At 49.5% G+C, this 20983-nt stretch overlaps 1 protein-coding gene across 1 annotated transcript in view; it reads right to left on the bottom strand.

The window, feature by feature from the left end:
- Nucleotides 1-4068: 4068 nt before the first annotated feature.
- DRC7 (dynein regulatory complex subunit 7) overlaps nt 4069-20983 on the bottom strand; it is a 36498-nt gene continuing 19583 nt past the window's right edge. The window contains exons 9-19 of the mRNA XM_032284015.1: nt 16403-16528; nt 12908-12980; nt 11680-11808; nt 11377-11505; nt 9521-9741; nt 8073-8288; nt 7398-7508; nt 6944-7054; nt 5780-5974; nt 4466-4605; nt 4069-4371 (exon numbers count right to left, since the gene is read on the bottom strand). Coding sequence (XP_032139906.1) covers nt 4278-4371; nt 4466-4605; nt 5780-5974; nt 6944-7054; nt 7398-7508; nt 8073-8288; nt 9521-9741; nt 11377-11505; nt 11680-11808; nt 12908-12980; nt 16403-16528 — 1545 coding nt within the window. The 3' untranslated portion in view covers nt 4069-4277. The remainder of the gene's footprint in view (nt 4372-4465; nt 4606-5779; nt 5975-6943; nt 7055-7397; nt 7509-8072; nt 8289-9520; nt 9742-11376; nt 11506-11679; nt 11809-12907; nt 12981-16402; nt 16529-20983) is intronic.

The raw sequence follows: 20983 nt of genomic DNA, 5'->3' as shown, positions 1-20983 counted from the left end.
AGCTCTTAAAAACAACGCCCTTGGCCAGGCACGGTGGCTCATACCTGCAATCCCAGCGCTTTGGGAGGCTAAGGAGGGAGGATGACCTAAGGTCAGAAGTTGCAACCAGCCTAGCCAACATGGTGAAACCCCGCCTCTACTAAAAATAAAAAAAATTAGCTGGGCGTGGTAGCGCACGTGCCTGTAATCTCAGCTACTCAGGAGGCTGAGGCAGGAGAATCGCTTAAACCTGGGAAGCAGAGGTTGCAGTGCGCTGCGATAGGGCCACTGCATTCCAGCCTGGGTGACAGAGTGGGACTCCTTTCAAAAAATAAAAATTATGCCCTTTGGCCAGGCACGGTGGCTCACGCTTGTAATCGCAGCACTTTGGCAGGCAGAGGCGGGTGGATCACGAGGTCAGCCTGGCCAACACAGTGAAACCCCATCTCTACTAAAATTACAAAAATTAGCCACATGGCGCACGTGCCTGTAATCCTGTCTACTCAAGAGGCTGAGGTGGCGCACGTGCCGGTAATCCCAGCTACTCAAGAGGCTGAGGCAGGAGAATTGCTTGAACCTGGAGGCAGAGGTTGCAGTGAGCTGAGATTGTGCCACTGCACTCCAGCCTGGGCGACAGAGCTAGACTCCGTCTCAAAAAAAAATAAAATAAAATAAAAATGCCCTTATCCTACATAACCATTGTATCACCACTGCTAAGAAAACTTAGTAATTCTCTAACAACCCCGTCCACACTCATGTGGCTCCATGTAGGGCTGATAGCCCACAGGGTCGTGGGGTGTCCCTTATGCTGTGCTGTCAGGATCTGAGAAATAAAGAGACAGGAAACAGAAGTACAAGGAAAATGCAGCTGGGCTCAGGCGGCCACGCCACCTATGAGTGGAGTCAGGTGAGGCCCCGAATGTCCAGAAGTGTATTTATTGTGTATAGGTTAGGGGGCAGGGCAGTGAGTGAAGTCATCTTTAAGGATAGTGATAGGGTCATGAGCAATAAAACAAGGAGTCCACCCCCATTAGGTCACCTAGGCTAGGAGGTAGACAGTGTGCAGCAAGGGGCCCATTCCCATTAGGTCATCGAGGCAAGGGCCGTGTGCAGGAAGGGTCCACCCCCATTAGGTCACCGAGTCATGGAGGTGGGCTGTGCGCAGTGAAGAGGGTGCAGTGTGCAATACCTCTATCTATGGGCAAGCTACTAAGAAGAATTATAGGAGGATGCTTTAAGTCACATAGCAGTGACAGAGCTGTCAGGGTCTACGCCACCTGCTGGCAGCTTCCAATGAGTTCTACAGGGGAATGCTTTTCCAGCAGCACAGTAACAAGAGCTGATAAAGTTCACAGTCACCAAGGTGGATTGCCGGTCTGAGGGCAGCCTTCCACAAGAACTGGAGCAAGATCCTACAACTCCTTTATCAGGAGGAGTGGCTCTCGCCCCAAGCCTGCCATACAGTGGATATCTTTATGATACTGAATGCTGCCACCTGGGCCATGGGTTCTTGTCCTGGTATAACTATTTTCCCCTTAAATCATGCTCTGCACTGTGTCTGCTCTAGGCATTCCTCCGATTATAAACTGATATCGTTGTATATATATATATATATATATATGGAAATAACTGAGTGGTAAGATATTCTTTAGGCACTCATTCTATGAACTAATATATGATTATATAGAGAGGATTGTATAAAGGGAAATAACTCAGTAGTAACACTATAAACTAAGATATTCTCCAGGTCTTAATTGTGCCAGGATTCTGCTTAGCTCTCCTTCCTTGGTACCTATATGGGGGGTTACCCACAGCCCCAGTCATCCCAAAGCCTTTCATGACTTTTTTTTTCTAACTAGGAACCAGTCAGGATTTAGCACACTTGATTCTTTTAAGTTCTTTCTATTTCTGTCCCCAATCTTTTATTTTTATGATGTCGATCTTTTAAAGAGAGCAGGCCATTTACCTAGTAGATTATCTCACGTTAGGAATGTTCCTTTTAGTGTCATTTACCTGAATTTCCTGAAGTTCTTGTTAGATGGAAGTTTCTTGTTAAATGCATTTCTTCCCTTGAATTTCTTAAGTTAGGGCTAAAGGCTTGATTAGATTCATGGCAACAAACACTTAAAAACACTCCAGAGAACACGTTGTAAGTGTACGAGGTTAATGAATTTTTACAAACTGAATACACCCAGGTCAAAAAGCAGAACATGACCAAAAACCAGAATCCCCTCCCAGGGCCCCATAGTCACATCCATTTACTAATCCTCATACTCAAAGAGTGAGGGTTGTCCTGACTTCTAATATCACCAATTAATTTTGCTTATTTTTATTCTTTATGTAAATGGAATCATACAGTATGTACTTTTGTGTTTTGAATCTTTTGACATTATACTTAGACAGTTCAACCATATCATTGCATGTAGCTGTATAGTTGCAGTTCATTCATTTTCATTGCTCTATGATATGGTTTGGCTGTGTCCCCACCCAAATCTCATCTTGAATTGTAGCTTACATAATTCCCATGTGTTGTGGGAGGGACCTGGGGGGAGATAGTTGAATCATGGGAGCAGTCTCCCCCATACTGTTCTCGTGGTAGTGAATAAGTCTCACAAGATCTGATGATTTTATAAGGGTTTCCCCTTTTGCTTGATTCTCATTCTCTCTTGTCTGCCACCATGTAAGATGTGCCTTTCACCTTCCACCATGATTGTGAGGTCTCCCAAGCCATGTGGAACTGTGAGTCCATTAAACTTCTTTTTCTTTACAAATTATCCAGTCTTTGGGTATGTCAGCAGTGTGAAAATGGACTAATACGCTCTATAACATCAAGATTTTTGGCATTTGGGGCTAATTATTTGCTGCTGGGGGCTGTTCTGTGCATTGTAGTATGTTTAGCAGCTTCCCTGGCCTGTATGCGCTAGATGCCAGTAGCATTCTCCCTAAGCAGTCCTCCCTAAGCAGTTAAAGACAACCTGAAATATCTGAAGACCACCATTTATGTATCCATTCTGCTCTTGATGGGCATTTGGGTAGCTTCCAAGTATGATGCTATTATCAATAATGCTATAAACATTCTAGCACATGCCTTTTGGCAGACAGCTATCTATCTACATTTCTGATGAGTTGTTCATCATTCTCACTTGATGAATGATGAATTGGTGTAGAACCTAGGAATAGAATTGTTGGTCTATAGTTTTGCTTTGGTAGATAATGCCAAGCAGTTTTCCATAATAGTTGTACTGATTTATACTTTCACTAAGAAAGTTACTTGGGAGTTCCAGTTGCTTCTCATCATCACCAGTACTTTTTATTTTCTTCATAATGGGGCATTATTGTGACATTTCATTTCCCAGATGACGAATGAATTTGACAACCATTTCATGTGGTTTTTGGCTATATTTTAAGCTAACATTTAATGACTGCTTTCTATGTACCATTCCCAGCCTCTCTGCTTTATAATTTACGTCATTTGTGTGTGTGTGTGTGAGACAGGGTCTTGCTCTATTGCTCAGGCTAAAGTGCGATGGTGCAGTCATGGCTCACTGCAGTCTTGACCTCTTAGGTGAATGTGATCCTCCTGCCTCAGCCTCCTGAGTAGCTGGGACTACAGGCTCATGCCACCATGCTGGCTCTTTTTTTTTTAAGAGATGAGGTCTCACTATGTTGCCCAGGCTGGTCTCAAACTCCTGAGCTCAAGTGATCCTCTTGCCTCAGCCTCCCCTAAATGCTAGGATTACAGGTGTAAGCCACTTCAGCTGGCCATAAGTCTTATTTAATGCAATAATGCTACACAGTTTCACAGATGGGTAAGTAGTATCTGGTAAGAAGAGGAGCTGGGATTTAGCTCTCAAATTCTGGGGTATGCATCTTAGCTTTCCCCATCCCAGTTTGTGAGTGGGGCCACCCTAGTCACATTGAGATCTAACCAGTTGTTTGCAGACGGCTGTGGGACCATCTGCAGAGGTGCTGTGAAGACCTGACATTCCAACAGAGGACAGGAAGTAAATGACAGGCCAAGGGGAGGAAGTGGGTGGTCCCAGGCTATAGATAAGGGAAGAAGAAGGCTGCCACTGGAGCTTGTGAAGAGAGAGGCACAAATGGCAAATAAAGAGTGTGTTTATTTAGGGGAAAATTGTGAGAAGCAGGAACAAACAGGGCTGTGGGAGAGGGGGGCTGGCAGTGAGGCCAGGTGTCTGCATAAACAGGCATTGGCTGGGTAGAGGGAGCACAGGAGCCAGGCCCTAGGAAGAGGTTTCCTTTCTCTGGGAGCTTTGGCTGAAGCCCTAGGAGGGACATCAAGTGAACATTTTCAGGAGCTCCCCCAGGCGTGGGTCCTTGTGGAGCTTTTCCTCTAGAGCCAGGTATTTCAGTGGGGCCAGTTCCTTGTGTCTGAATTCAGAGGAGGATGGAGAGAGGATGAGGGGTTACGAAGCTGGTGGTCCAGCCTCCCAGTGGGTTCTTTCCGGCTGCCCCGCCTGCTCACCGATTGAGGCGCTGCTCCAGGATGCGGATGCGGAACATGGCCTGAGAGCAGTAACTCAGGTACTGGTCTTCATCCTCGGGCGTCAGCGTCACCTGGTTCTCCTGGTACCACTGCTGCTTCTTCTGCAGCTCCTGGGTCTCCTGTGGGCATAGGGAGGTCAGAGCAGGAGGGCTGATGAGGCTGAGCTTCACCCAGGCTGCAGGCTGCAATGCCGTGGGTCACCAGACAGCCCTATGATGGTTGGTCCCACTGTCTCCACCCACACAAGCCAGAGACACAGAGTCAGGGGCCACAAAATATCTTGAGTGGGAGCCAGTGGGGTCATGTTTATAGGGATGTTATGTCCATGAGGTCAGAGCAGGGGTCAAGACTGAGACAGCCATGTAGCTCTGGACAAGTGACTGGCATTTTCAGAACCTGCAATTTCTTGTCTACAAAATGAGAGTCACTGTACTCCCCCCTCCCCTGTAGAGCTCCTTGTGAAAATTAAGTGACATAATTTTAGTAGCGCATGGAACTACATGGTGTGTGCTTGACCAACAGAAATGGGTTAAGGATGAGGAGTTGTTATAACGTACCATCCCTCTGTCTATGCATCCATCCAACCAATCTATTCCTCTGCCCATCCCTCCACCCATCCCTGCCTATCCATTCATCCATCCATCTGTCCACTCATCCATTCAACCACCCATCTATCCACCCACCCATCCATCCATCCATCCATTCATTTACCCACCCATTCATCCATCTACCCACCACCCATTCATCCATCCAACCACCCACCCACTCATCTATCCACCCACCCACTCACTCATCTCCCCATCCATCCATCCATCCATCCATCCACTCACCCATTCATTCATTCATCTGTCCACCCACCTGTCCATACATATACCCATACATCTATCTACTCACCCATCCATTCATCCACCTACCCATCTACCCATCTACCTATCCATTTATCCACCCATCCATCTATCCACCTATCAATCCACCCATCCATTCATCTATCTACCTATCAATCCATCTACACATCCATCCACCAGTTCATCCAACTATCTATCCATCCATCTGTCTATCCATCCATCCATCCATCCATCCATCCATCCATCCATCCATCCCCCAATCCATTCGTCTATTTGATAAAGAAGTGTGAGGAGGAACAACTCAGCCATTTGGAAACCCCAAGCACTGACATATTCATCCCCCTCCTCAGGCCCTCACAAGCCTGTGAGGTGGTGGGCAGGCAGCCCTGGGCCAATTTTCTGGATGCAGATGCTGAGATCCCCTCCCCAACCAAGCCACTGGTGGCACCTTCTCAAAGCGGGCCTGGATGAGGTTGGCCTTGTTGATGAGCCGCTGCTTGAAGTCGCTGAGGCACTCATCCTTGAGGCGTACTGCCTGCCAGCGTGTTAGTTTCTCTCCTGGCGGGAGCTGGACCAGGAATGGGGCCAGGTAGTCCAGCTGGGTCTCCACCTGCCGCAGGTGCTCTTCATGCATCACGCGCTCCTGTAATGGTGAGGGGCAGTCAGCTGGATCAGCAGGGGCTGCAGAGAACTCTTCACCAGCTCTGTAACAGCAGCATGCTAGCACAAAACCAGACCTCACAGCCAGGTCCCCGTGCATGGCGCCTCCAAGATAGGTCTTAGAAGGGCCCACGTGCTGGTCTCTGGACCTGGTGACAGCCAACTCTTTTTCTCTTCCATAAATGTGTGTCTCTCTACCTGAGCCTTGGTTTCCTTCTCTGAGGATTCGACAGGATCATGTCTTTAAAGCACACAGCCTGATGCCTGATAATCCATAGTAGATGCTTATTCAGTCAATGGTAATGGTTATTAATGATGTTAGTTAAAAATTGCCAGTAACTCCCTTCACTTATCTTTTCCCCCCTGGGGCCTGTGTCCTACATCTGCAGACAGGGGACAGTGAAGTTGGAAACATGGGGGGACGACCCCTCCCCGGGATCTGAGAACAGTCATCTGATGCCCCGTTGTGCCTCACTAACCCCAAAGTATTTTTAGAAATCTCAACTTGGTTGGTGAAAGGGATTAAGAAATTGGTCCTGAAAACCAAGCGGGGACTTGCAACCTGAGGGTGTAACCTGAATGCCTCCTTGTGCCAGAGCAGGAGAGCTCAGGCCTGGAGCCAGGGGTAGCTCGCTGGGGCCACTGGCCCAGGGTGCAACCTCAGTGGGAGCCCTGAGTGGAGGTGGGCATATAATTTTAATTCTTTTCCCATACACCACAGGCCTTGGCTAGGCTACAGCCCCTGGGGATGGGGCGAGATCTGGCTCAAATCCCAAGTTTTCTTTAAGATGAACCATAGAAATGGTCAGCTCAGCAGCAAGGATGACCTCATGGTATCAATAACCTCATTCCCCACAGAGAGTTTTCAGCAGAATCCCTCATGGTCCCCCCCACCCTTGATGCCAGGGTGGTCTAGGAAAAGCTGGGGGCGGGACAAGGGATTGATACTGACCATGGCCTCCCGATATTCCTTGCTCTTCTCATTCCGCTTGGTGTCATAGATGGAGATGGTCAGTGTGTGCACCTCCTCCTCTTCCTCGCGAAGCTTCAGGATCTCCAGCACCTGAGATGGGAAGTATTGCAGGGTGTGATGAAGACACCCCCACCCCAGTAACCCCAGCTCTTTGGGAAACCAAGGGGGGCAGATCGCTTGAGTTCGGGAGTTTGAGACCAGCCTGGGCAAAACGGAAAAACCCTGTCTTAAAAAAAAAATACAAAAAATTAGCTGGGTATGTTGGTGTGCTCTGGTGGTCCCAGTTACCTGTGAGGATCAGGTGGGAGGACCATATGAGCTGGGGATGGAGAGCCATAATTGCATCTCTGCATTCCAGCCTAGGTGCCAGAGCGAGATACTATCTCAAAAACAGAGACACCGTCCACCTGCTCACTCTCCCATAGGACCCTACCTCCAGCTCCGACTCCCAGACCTGATGTCTGGACAGCTTCTCCTCCTTCTTCAGGTGCATCAAGGTCTCGTACTGGTAGAGCAGCTTCTTGGTGTGCTCCATGGGCTCCACCTGGGCCAACAACCACCACAGTGACACACAGAGGCTGCTATGATCGGGGCATAGAATCACCTGGGTTCTAATCTACCCCTGCCGCTTTCTAGCTCTGTGACCTTGAGCAAGTTGCTAAACCTCTCTGAGCCTCCATTTTCTCACTTACAAAAATACAGATAATAATAAAAGAGGAACTGAAGGCTCAGACAAGCTGGGGACTGTGCCAGGAGAGTGAGGGTTTGTTTGACTAGGAAGACTAGCCCCTCAGAGGTGGTGAGAATCTTCCCATACCACAGAAACTCCCTAGGATCTGAGGTTTGCCCTGACCAGGAGTGGGGAACGTGAAGAGTCGTCTTAGCCAGCTGGGTTCTCTTTTTTGGTGGAAAAGGGAAGATTTTCAGAGCAGCTGCAAAGAGAAAGTTTCCCCAAATGGGAACTTTTGGTTTCCCTAAGGGAGGAAGATGAATTTCCTGGCCGGGATTCACTAGTGCCCATCCTGGTTCTCCCAAGTTACTGGAATGAGACGGAGGGCTCCGGTTCCAGCTGCACCCAACCCCTGCCCGCCGTGGCCCCCAGGCCCACCTCGAAGGTGATGCACATGTCGGGCGTCATGATGATCTTGTTGCCCTTGCTGTCCACCTCGCTGCGCCTCAGGAACTCGCGCTTGGAGGCGGTGATGTGGTCCTCGCGGCAGTGGTAGCGCAGCTGGATGCGCTCCTCTGCGACCAGAAACACGCGCTCTGCCACGTCCTCCTCCGCGGGCTTTGCTGGGTTGCGGAGGAACTGCTCTGTGATTTTCTGGGAGGCCAGAACATGCAGGGTGAGGGTGTGAGAGGAGATTTCTGTGCATGCCCGCAGGCAGGAGCAACGGACGTTCAAGACACCGGAGTCTGGCGGAGTCTGGGGTCGTTTGGGGATTTGTGTGGGGATGGATTTTGTGGGTTCTTAGGGCCAGGCCACTCCAGTCCTGTGTGGTGCTGGGCCCCTCCTCAGCTCCTTCAAGACTCTGCTTGCCTACCTCAGGAGACGGGGAGCTCACCACCTCTCCAGGCAGCCTACTCCATCGCTAGACATTCCCCACTGCTAGAAAGAGCTTCTTGGCGTGCTGCCATTACACACAGTTGCCAATTTGTAATGGCATGGAGGGGAAAATGGACAATTTAATGTTAAGTGGATAATACAGGGACTCTAATCCCCGGGTCCTGATCTCGATTAAGTTAGAAAAAACTCTCAAAACCCAACCTATAAACCGTGGTAATATATGAGAGATGGCATTCTGAGATATTTTTGCTTTTCTCTACATTTTCCCATATTTTCCAAATGTGTAGTCATGAGTGTGTAGTTTTTACAACAATAAGAAAATAACACATCTTTGGCCCCGTGGTTGAGGGCACAGTCTTGCACTAGACAACCCCAGGATCGTGCATTTGGTGATATGGTTTGGCTCTGTGTCTCCGCCCAAATCTCACCTTGAATTGTAATAACCTCATATGTCGAGGGCAGAGGTAATTGAATCATGGGGGTGGTTCCCTCATGCTGTTCTCCTGATAGTGAGTTCTCCCAAGACCTGATGGTTTTGTAAGCAGCTTCCTCTTTGCTCAGCACTTGTTCTCACTCCTGCTGCCCAGTGAAAAGGTGCCTTCTGCCATGATTGTAAATTTCCTGAGGGTTCCCCAGCCATGCCCAGTCTCAGGTATTTCTTCATAGCAGCTAAATACATTTGGCAAAATGCTTGGTTCATCACTGAATAACTTATTTGTTAAAAATAAGAATTCTTATTTGCTAAGAATAAATTCTCAGCAGTGGGATTGCTGGAACCAAACTGTACACGTTTTGTGTGTGTGTGTGTGTGTGTGTGTGTGTGTGTGTGTGTGTGTGTGTGTGTTTTGAGACAGAGTCTCCCATGCTTGGTGCCCTTGGATATGTCTCAGGCCTTGATGCCACCCAAAGCCAGGGCTCTCACCATTCAGAGGTGACATCAGCTGCCAGAGAAGGAGAGAGACCTGTCCCCAGCCCCGGCAATCTCTTACCACAATGGGTCGGGGGTTTGACTCTGTGCTGCTCAGAGTGAGCTTCTTGACTCGGGGTCCGAAGTCGGCATGGCGGTAGGAGAGGAAGTCTGAGCGTCCTTGGTAGTACTCTGTCATTGTCCCGGGTGTCTCCTCCCGCTTTATCAGGCCATCCACACGGGCCGTTTCATAAAACTCAATGACACGGTCCATCTCGGGTTGCATGGACTTGTACGAGTGCACTGGGTGGGGAGTGGGAGATGGGAGGAGACAGCTTCCTGAGCACTAGGAACTATGTGGCTGCAGGCTTGATCACCCAACCCCAGGCCCAGGGAGAAGACAGCTCCGCATTATGGATGAGATTAGCTATGGAACCAGCCCCCTATTGCGGGGTGTTTAGGTTGTGTGCAACTTTTTCTGATTATCACCAACACCACGATGAACATCTGCATCGTGCATTTTTTGTTCTTGTCCTTTATTAGCTAAGAATAAATTCTCAGCAGAATTGCTGGGTCCAAAAGTGTACACATTTTTTTTTTTTTTTTTTGAGACAGAGTCTTACTCTGTCACCCAGGCTGGAGTGCAGTGGCATAATCTCAGCTCACTGCAATCTCCGCCTCCTGAGTTCAAGCAATTCTCCTGTCTCAGCCTCCCAAGTAGCTGGGACTACAGGCACCGCCACCACACCCGGCTAATTTTTGTATTTTTAGTAGAGATGGGGTTTCACCATATTGGTCAGGCTGGTATCAAATTCCTGACCTCAGGTGATCCAACCACCTTGGCCTCCCAAAGTGCTGGGATTACAGGTGTGAGCCACCATGCACAGTCAAAAGTGTACACGTTTTAAGGTCATTATCAATATTTTGCCCAAAGGCCCTCCAGAAAATTTCCAATTTGTTATACCATCAACAGTGAGAAAGAGCGACTGTTGCTCCCATACTTGTTCATACCCAGTATGACCATTTTTTTCATCTTTGCCAACAAGAGGGTTATAAGATGGTCCCTTATTGGTTAGGGACCTTATTAGTTTTATTTTTTTATCAACTACCAAATGAGGTTGATCCTTTTTTTTTTTTTTTTTTTTTTCTAGAGAGAGACAGGTTTTCACCATGTTGGCCAGGCTGGTTTTGAACTCCTGACCTCAGGTGATCTACCTGCCTTGGCCTCCCAAAGTGTTGGGATTACAGGCATGAGCCACCATGCCCAGCCGAGGTTGATCATTTTTAAAAGGTACATTAGCCCTATGCTTCTTTTGTAAATTTCTTGGTCAGGATTTTTTTTTTTTTTTTTTTTTTTTCTTGAGACAGGATCTCGCTGTGTCACCCAGGCTGGAGCACAGTGGCATAATCTCGGCTCTCTGTAGCCTTGACTTCCTGGGCTTAAAGTGATTCTCCTGCCTCAGTCTCCTGAGTAGCTGAGATCATAAGCAGTGCCATCATGCCTGGATAATTTTTGTATTTTTTTGGAGAGATGGGATTTCACCATATAGCCCAGGCTGGTCTTGAACCATTCTGCCCACATTGGCCTCCCAATGTGCTGGGATTACAGGTGTGAGCCCCTATGCCCGGCCCTGCCTCCTTTAAATGTGGCCTCCACCGTGTGACCTCACGGTGAGGTTCCTGCCTGATTCCAGCCACAGAAGCGGCATGCGGCCGTGGCTTGAGGCGCATTTGTCACGTTTCCTTGGATTTTGCTGAGCTTTCCCTGACCTCCCACACATTGGTTTGCTGAGGGAGGCAGGGCGCTTCCACTGCTTGCCGCCCAAGAACGCCTGTGTAAGATGTATGCTGGATCCTCCCACAGCATACCACCTGCCAAAGGGTGTGTCAGGCCCCAGCCCGGGCTCCTGGCCAGCCCAGGAAAGAGGACCCACCCACCTCGCAGAGCGTGGGGGTGGCCGGGCTTGAAGTAGTCTGTCTTCAGGCCTGTGGTCTTGTTTATGTGCTTCAGCTCCAGCATGTCCTCCCGGCTCTGGTACCACTCCTTTATCTCCAAGATATTGGTACCTGTGGGGCCGATGGGCGCTTGCTGCAGCCGGGCCAGCTCCCCTAGACTTAACCCCACCCCCCACCCCCGCCACTTATTCCAGGCACACGGAGGCCAGCAATGCCCACAGAGAGCGCAGAAGCTTCCCCCACCCTGGGCTGGCCTGGACCCATGGCCAGAGCAATCTCCCTTACACTCCAGGTCCTCATAGGTGGTGAGGCGGCTCACAAGGCCATTGCGGTTGAGGTACGGGGCCCACTTCTCCAGCTTTGCCCTCTTGTACGGAATCACCTTCTTCCCATTCGGGCAGCGGGTCTCGAATGCTGTGGACACAGAGTCGGTTGGGGTCTCTCCTTCCTACACTGGGGGAGGGGCCAGCCCTACCCAGCCACTCATCCACCCACTGCCCATTCGCTGTGTACTGACCTCCTCCAGCCCCAAGCCCAATCCAGGGAGGCCAAGGAGAATAGTCTCCAGGGGCGGCTGCATCCCTGGAGGCCTTCTCAGGCCAGGCAGAAGCACAGATCCACCCAAGAGTGGGATTTGAGCCCCATCGGAGGGTCTGCAGCGTAGCCAACCACACTGTCCCGCTGCTGGGCTGTGGTTGCGGGGGTCTCCGCCAGAAACACCATCATCCCCTCCTCCCCTGGTTGGACTGACTCCTTCAGAGCCTTCAAAACGTAGCCTAAGTGACCCCTAGCCTATTTCTGGTACCCCTTCCTGCCCACCCATCCCCAGGCCCTAGCCCCAGTGCTGGGCTGGGTGTGCCTCCTCTGGGTTCCCATGACACCCTCTCTGGCGGTTCCCACTCTGATGAAATGGCCCATGCCCTTCCCATAGGTCTGGGTGCTCCTAAGTGGGCACCGGCAGATATTAACATGGAGCATGACAGTCCCTGCTCTCTTGCCTTCTCTACCTACCCCTCTTCGGTCCTGAGACCCCCTGCACCATCTGGGCACTGCCCATGGCCTCCTCTGGGTAGAAGAGTGTGAGAAGAGAACAGGCTGGGTTCCCAGGCCTTGCTGCCCACATGCCATCATCCCACACAGGCTCACTGAGCCCCACTGCCCTGTGTGCCAGACTGGTGTCAGCCCTCGGGGTCACAGAGCTGACTGTGTGTGGCAGGAAGGGAGGAGGGAGGCAGGGTGCAGCTGAAGGTGGGAAGGGAAGAAATATAGGGTAGGGCATTCCTGCTGTGTCCCCCGCCTTGATGCTGCACCACCCCTGCTGTTGCACACACTCCTGCCTCACTGCTGTCTCCCCCTCGCTGCTGCACAGCCCCCCCTGCTGCACACCCCCCCCCTCCGCTGCTGCACACCCCCCTGCGTCACTGCCGTCTCTCCCTCGCTGCTGCTGCAGACCTCTCTGGAGGCCCAGGAACTGGGTCTGGAGAGGATAAGTGAACACACAAATAGCAAATACCTTCCGGGGAGATCTCAATCTGCTCCACCCACGAGTGGGGCATGTCGAAGCTCTTATCCTCATCCTCCTTGTCCTGATGGGAGAGAAGGGGGTGGGGAGGTGGTGCTGGTCAGGGCCTTGAAGCAGAAGTTATGGTCAAAGCTCTCTCTCTGCCCACAGAGCCAAGCCAAGGTGATCCATTGGCCTCCCCAGGGGAATTAGAGGTCATGAGCACCACCCGTGACGTGGAAGAGGGGGACTCGGCTCTGGGCAGGGAGCCGTTCCTGTACCTGCCTGCCGGGTCTGCCCTGCCCTAGCTGCAGGCCCTTCGTTATTAGAGAGGTGTTTCTGGAGTCAGGGCACCCAAGCCCCACCCTCTCTCCAAGACCAGCTAAGGCCCGAGCAAGTCCTTTAACAGCTTTAAGCCTCAGTTTCCTTAACTGTAAACTGGACCTTTTAGGAGGATTAAATGATATAGTGTCTGTAAAGGCCTTGGGACTCTGCCTGGCTGACATCATCATCATCATCGTCATCATCATTATTATTATTTTGAGATGGAGTCTTGCTCTGTTGCCCAGACTGGAGTGCAGTGGTGTGATCTTGGCTCACTGAAACCTCTGCCTCCCCGGTTCAAGTGATTCTCCTGCCTCAGCCTCCTGAGTAGCTGGGACTACAGGTGTGCACCACCATGCCCGGCTAATTTTTGTATTGTTAGTGGAGACAGGATTTCACCATATTGGCCAGGCTGGTCTCGAACTCTTGACCTCGTGATCCACCCACCTCGGCCTCCCAAAGTGTTGGAATTACAGTTGTGAGCCACCATGCCTGACTTATTATTATTATTATTTGAGATGGAGACGTTCTGTTACCCAGGCTGGAGTGCAGTGGCTTGATCTCAGCTCACTGCAACTTCCTTCTCCCAGGTTCAAGCGATTCTCCTGCCTCAGCCTCCTGTGTAACTGGGATTACAGGCATGCACCACCACACCCAGCTAATTTTTGTATTTTTAGTAGAGATGGGGTCTCACCATGTTGCCCAGGCTGGTCTCGAACTCCTGACCTCAAAAGATACACTGACTTCGGCCTCCCAAGTGTTGTGATTACAGGCGTGAGCTGCCGTGCCTGACGTATTACTATTTCCTCTCTGATACTTAATTTCCCCATTTGTGAAATAAGGCCTGATCTAGACAAATGGTGCTCAAACTAGATAATCACAGAAACTTGGACAAGACTCTCTCGACTTAAAACTTTTCTCCCACAAATATTGCTCATACCTCTGACACCTGCTTATCTCATTGTGACGTTTTGCAGGGGACAAAAATGGGTGAGCAGTCAGCAGTTAGCATTGTCAAAAATCTCTAAGGTGGCCAGGTGAGTGGGCTGTCACCGGGGTTCTGGTTTTTCCTGGGGGTCCATGACTGGTCTCTGACTCTTCGGACTGCCCTCTGTCCATCTTTGCTGCAACGGGGGCTATTGGGCAGGGAAGGACCAGGACTCTGTGACTGGAACTGTTTGATCATCAGCTATGTGTGCGCTAAGGCTGGGCTCCCAAGGCCCTGGCTGGTCCACACCCCCACGGCCAGCAGGGGGCGCCTATGCCCGGATTTACTGCACAGGAGATTTCCCCCGTCTCTGGAGATGAGGGCGCTGGGAACATTTAACACCCTTTAGCAGCCCCAGGAGGTAGAACAGAGTCACTGTTGAGAACCCAGACTGTGGAGCCAGACTGTGTAGGTTCAAATCCCAGCTCTGTCACTTACCAGCTGTGTTGCTTTGGGTAAGTGACGTAACTCCTCGGGTGTAAGTCTCCCCATTGGTCAAATGGGATAATACTAATCATGGGTGGCAATACCAGTGCCCACCTCACCAGGTGGCTGTGGGGATTTAAACGAGTTACTTGAGGTTAAGTAGACACAATGGAGCCCAATACTTAGTAAGGACCATATGAGTGCTACCTTTTGCTACAGGTGAATGTTGTCCCCCTAAAATTCATAGATTGAAGTCCTAAACCCTGAAAGTGACTGTTTTATTTATTTTTCTTATTTTTTCTTTTGTTGTTGTTGTTGTCTTGATCACTTGCTGTCTGAATGACTGTATTTAAAGACAGAGTCTTTAGAGAGGTGACTACGGTAAAATGAGTTCATTAGAGTGGGCCCTAATCCAATATGACTGGTGTTGGCTGGGCATGGTGGCTCATGCCTGTAATATCAACACTTTGGGAGGCCAAGGCAAGGGGATCTCTTGAGTTCGAGATCAGCCTGGGTAACATAGCAAGACTGTGTCTCCATGAAAAACAAAGATTAGCCAAGAGTGGCAGTGTGTGTCTGTAGTTCCAGCTACTCAAGAGGCTGAAGTGGGAGGATCACTTGAGCCCAGGAGTTCAAGGTTTGCAGTGACCTGTGATTGTGCCACTGCACTCTAGCCTGGGAAATGGAGGAGACCCTGTCTCAAAAAATATATATATATATATATATATATATATATAGAGATAAATATATAACTGGTATCCTTGTAAGAATAGACTAGGACACAGATTTGTACAGAGGGAAGACAATATGAAGACAGGGAGAAGTGAGTCGTCTATAAGCCAAAGACAGAGGGCTCAGAAGGAACCAACCCTACCAAAACCTTCATCTTGGACTTCCAGCCTCCAGAACTATAAGAAAATTCATTTCTGTTGTGTAAGCATCCCCCCATCTGTGGTGCTTTGTGATGACAGACTAATGCACCTATTAGAATTACTATGAATACAATTATGACCCTTTTGCCTCCATTTCACATAAAGGATGAAACTGAGTTCAGAGAAGGGAGGCTGGTTATGTGGGGAAGAATTTCAGAGGAACTGACAGAACAGACAAGAAAGGCCTGGCAGTGTGTGGGGCTCATGCTGGCTACCTGGGATGGAAGTGAGCATGACCAGCTCTGAGGCTTCCAGGGGGTTGCAGAGATGGTCTTATGACCCTGCTCCAAGGGGATACTTTCTTTTTCTAAATTTATTCTTATTTATTTTGGGGGGGATGGGGTTGCCCAGGCTGGAATGCAGTGGCATGATCATGGCTCACTGCAGCCTTGACCTCCCAGGCTCAAGCGATCCTCCTGCCTCAGCCTCCCAAGTAGCTGGGACTACAGGTGCATGCCATCACAGCAAGCTAATTAAAAAAAATATTTTTTGTAGCAACAGGTCCTACTATGTTGCCCAGGCTGGCAAGGGGCATGCTTTCCAAAGGAGCAGGGCAGCTCCTGAACAAGGTGGACCACGTCAGGGGCAGAAGACCTGACTTCAACTCCTATCCCTTCACTAATCCACTGGGAGGTCCTGGGCAGGTTACTGGCCTTCCGGGCCTCAACGTGTCCATCTGTAAAATGAGGGCATTGCTCCAGCCTTCCTGCTTTGAGGAACTGATCATTGGTCTACCTCGGCGGTCCCCCACCCTGCACACATGCTGCTGGGGTTGCTTGTCAGGCTCCCCGAAGCCTTCACACACATTCCCTGTGTTCTCGAGCTGCTGGGACTCACGAGATTTTCCACGTCATCCTCATCGTTGATCCCACTGTAATCTTCAGTCAAGGACAGCACAGGCTTATCTGTCCCCAGGAGCATGTACTCCCACCTCACAGGGTCACCCAGGTCAAAGATCAAGTCCTGTTGGGGATGAAAGCAGACAGCTGAGCACACCCACAGCCACCACATCTCCACCTGCTCCACGGAAGCCAGGAAACGGTGATGCCAGGGCAGAGAAGGGACCTGGGTCCATAGCTTGGAAGAGCAGAATGTCAGTCCCAGGCGGCTCTGACAGTTCATGCCCACCCCCTCCTCATCCCAACAGGGAAACTGAGGCCCCGAGGGGGAGCACAACTCGCTGCCCATCATTCAGCCTCCCTGGAAGGAAATCTCATGTTGACCTCTGTGAAACACTAGGAGGATCTCGGGCCTGGGCTAGACTTGAATGTGCAGGTCTCTCTGCATTGGCTGGGCAGTGCTTAGAGACAATGAAAGAAGCCAGCAAGATTTGACGGCAGAAGGATCTAGCAGCTTCCAGGAAGTGGAAGTGTTTTTAAAAAGTCACCTCCTACCAAAACAGATATAGACCAATGGAACAGAACAGAGGCCTGGGAGGCAACCCCACACATCTACAACCATCCAATCTTTGACAAACCTGACAAAAACAAGCAATGGGGAAAGAATTCCCTGTTTAATAAATGGTGTTAGGAAAACTGGCTAGCCATGTGCAGAAAGCAGAAACTGGACCCCTTCCTGACACCTTACACTAAAATTAACTCCAGATGGATTAAAGACTTAAACATAAGACCTAACACCATAAAAACCCTAGAAGAAAATCTAGGCAAAACCATTCAGGACATAGGCATAGGCAAGGACTTCATGATCAAAACACCAAAAGCACTGGCAACAAAAGCCAAAATAGACAAATGGGACCTAATCAAACTCCACAGCTTCTGCACAGCAAAAGAAACAGTCATTAGAGTGAATCGGCAACCAACAGGGTGGGAAAAAATTTTTGCAGTCTAGCCATCTGACAAAGGGCTGATATCCAAAATCTACAAAGAACTAAAACAGATTTATAAGAAAAAAACAAACAAACCCATTTAAAAGTGGGTGAAGGATATGAACAGACACTTTACAAAAGAAGACATACATGAGGCCAACAAACATATGAAAAAATGCTCATCATCACTGGTCATCAGAGAAATGCAAATCAAAACAACATTGAGATACCATCTCACGCCAGTTAGAATGGCGATCATTAAAAAATCTGGAGACAACAGATGCTGGAGAGGATGTGGAGAAATAGGAACACTTTTACACTGTTGGTGGGAGTGTAAATTTGTTCAACCATTGTGGAAGACAGTGTGGCGATTCCTCAAGGACCTAGAAATAGAAATTCCATTTGACCCAGCAATCCCATTACTGGGTATATATCCAAAGGATTATAAATCATTCTACTATAAGGACACGTGCACATGAATGTTCATTGCAGCACTGTTTACAATAGCAAAGACCTGGAACCAACCCAAATGCCCATCGATGATAGACTGGACAGGGAAAATGTGGCACATATACACCATGGAATATTATGCAGCCATCAAAAACGATGAGTTCGTGTCCTTTGTAGGGACATGGATGAACCTGGAAAGCATCATTCTCAGCAAACTGACAGAAGAGCAGAAGATCAAACACCGCATGTTCTCACTCATAGGTGGGTGTTGAACAATGAGAACACATGGACACAGGGAGGAGAGCATCACACACTGGGGTCTGTAGAGGGGAAATAGGGGAGGGACAGCGGGGGGTGGGGAGTTGGGGAGAGATAGCATGGGGAGAAATGCCATATATAGGTGAAGGGGAGGAAGGCAGCAAATCACACTGCTATGTGTGTACCTATGCAACAATCTTGCATGTTCTTCACATGTACCCCAAAACCTAAAATGCAATAAAAAAAAATGAGGTCATGAGGGTGGGCCCTAATCCAATATGACCGAAATCCTTGTAAGAGGAAATCTGGACACAGAAACACACAGTGGGTAAACCACGTGAAGACACTGGCAGGAGACCGCAATCTACAAGCTGAGGAGAGGGGCCTCTGAAGAAACCCATCCTGCCAACACTTGATCGCAGACTTCCAGCTTCCAGAACTGTGGGAAATAAATTTCTGTTGTTTAAGCCAATTAAAAAAAAAAAAGCCACCTCCTGTTTATTTTACCCATGCCAGGAACAAGGGAACTAGCAGGCGCACGTGGAGGTTTACATAAGAAGCAGGTGGATGGCTGGGCATGGTGGCTCGTGCCTGTAGTCCCAGCACTTTGGAAGGCGGAGACAGAAGGATCACTTAAACCCAAGAGTTCAAGACCAGCCTGGGTAGCAAAGGGAGATTCCATCTCTACAATTTTTTTTTTTTTTTTTTTTGAGACAGAGTCTTACTCTGTTGCCCAGGCTGGAGTGCAGTGGCATGATCTCGACTCACTGCAAATTCTGCCTCCCAGGTTCAAATGATTTTCCTGCCTCAGCCTCCCGAGTAGTTGGGATTACAGGCACATGACACCATGCCTGGCTCATTTTTGTAGTTTTAGTAGAGACAGGGTTTCACCATGTTGGCCAGGCTGATCTTGAAGTCCTGACCTCAAGTGATACGCCTGCCTTGGCCTCCCAAGGTTTTGGGATTACAGGCATGAGGCGCTGTGCCTGGCCAGTTTTTTTTTGTTGTTGTTAATTAGCCAGTGCATGGTGGCATGCACCTGTAGTCTTTGCTACTCTGATGGCTGAGGCAGGAGAATCACTTGATCCCAGGAAGCTGCGGCTGCAGTGTGCCATGAATACACTACTGCACTCCAGCCTGGGAGACAGAGTAAGACCCTGTCTCTCCAAAACAAAACAAAACAAAAAACACAGTAGATGGGTGGGAATTTCTCCTCCATAGAGTGTATCTACCACCTTCTTTTCTTTCTTTCTTTTTTGTTTTTTTGAGACAGGGTCTCCCTCTGTTGCCCAGGCTAGATTACAGTGGCATATCTCGGCTCACTGCAACCTCCACCTCCCAGGTCCACGCAATTCTCCTGCCTCAGCCTCCTGAGTAGCCTACAAATGTACGCCACCACAACCCAGCAAATTTTTGCATTTTTAGTAGAGACGGGGTTTCAACATATCGATCAGGCTGGTCTCGAACTTCTGAACCTCTTTTCACCCAGCCTGCCTTAAGGCCTTGTTCCCCTCAATAAAAGTGGTTCATCTATGAGATAATTCCTGGAAGGTGGGGAGCACCTCACATTATAATCAACCTTCCTAGAGCACAGTGCACCCCCCCCAACTCTAAATCATGTCCAGAGGAAATCAAAGGCTGTAGAACAGCAGCCTGGAGGGGTGGGGGTGTTAATTTTAAGCTGTCCTGAAGCCAACACTAAGCCTAGTACTCACTGTTGTGTGTGGGTCCTGAGAGGCCTCCGAGGATTTCTCTGCCCTAGCTGGTGGGTGGAGGGGAGAGAAGGGAGGGCCACAACAGAGGAGAGTTGGGGAGAGAACTGCTGGTAGATTTCATAGCGACTGTGGACAGTCAATGCTTAGTGGACTTCATGGAGAGGAACCCAACTGTATAGATATTTGCCTTCTTTTTTCTTTTTCTTTTTTTTTTTTTTTGATACGACGTCTCGCTGTGTTGCCCAGGCTGGAATGCACTAGCACAATCTCGGCTCACTGCAACCTCCACCTCCCGGGTTCGAGCAATTCTCATGCCTCAGCCTCCCAAGTAGCTGGAATTACAGGTGCCCACCACCACGCCCAGATAACTTTTGTATTTTCAGTAGAGATGGGGTTTCCCCATGTTGGCCAGGCTGCCCTTGAACTCCTGGCCTCAAGTGATCCACCCACCACGGCCTCCCAAAGGTGCTGGGATTACAGGCGTGAGCCATGACGTCCGGTCAACCTTCTTTCACTCTTGGCCTAAATTCCATGACTTTTGTAAGCCAGTGTAAGCAGTAGTTAGATATTATGCTTTGCAGTTTTAACTATGTTCTACTTCTTTAGAAAAAGCGAAATTGAATGAACAGCGACCACACCCACGTGCCCAGGCAGTCTCTCTGTGGGTGCCTTGCCACCCTCCTCCAACGCCTTGCTCTTTTAAGGCTCTTTGAAGGAACAAAGCGCCTGCTCCAATGTTCATGTGGCGGTAAAGGTGACAGCCCAAGTCACGATCTCTTCTTTGCGCCCTCACTTGGTGCAGTGCTGCCCCTCTGGCCTCACTTCCACCTTCACCTCGGAGGCTGATGGACAGGATGAGGACATTCAGGCATCCTCTGAAGGACTGTTATCCTTCAGAGGACACTGACCACCATGGTGCTTATCAGCCCAGGCCCTGGGGGAGGGCAGTGTCGGCTCTGCCCCATCTGTGTGGTGTGGGAGAAGCTATGTCACTTCACTTGGCCTCAGTTTCCTTACCTGTAAAATGGGAGCAACAAGAGTTAACATTTACTGAAAAGCTAGAGACTACATCCCACAACCCTGGAAGCAGCGCCTAAGGGTGGTGAGGTGACCAGAGGTGTCTCCTTTGCTGAAGGCAGAAGTTTCTCTATTTCAGAGCTCCTGACTTCT

Source organism: Sapajus apella, unplaced genomic scaffold, assembly GCF_009761245.1.
Source record: "Sapajus apella isolate SASKATOON/1434 unplaced genomic scaffold, GSC_monkey_1.0 scaffold15, whole genome shotgun sequence".
Taxonomy (NCBI): domain Eukaryota; kingdom Metazoa; phylum Chordata; class Mammalia; order Primates; family Cebidae; genus Sapajus; species Sapajus apella.
The sequence above is the reverse complement of the archived record's forward strand: the minus strand, read 5'-3'. Positions and strand labels throughout refer to the sequence as shown.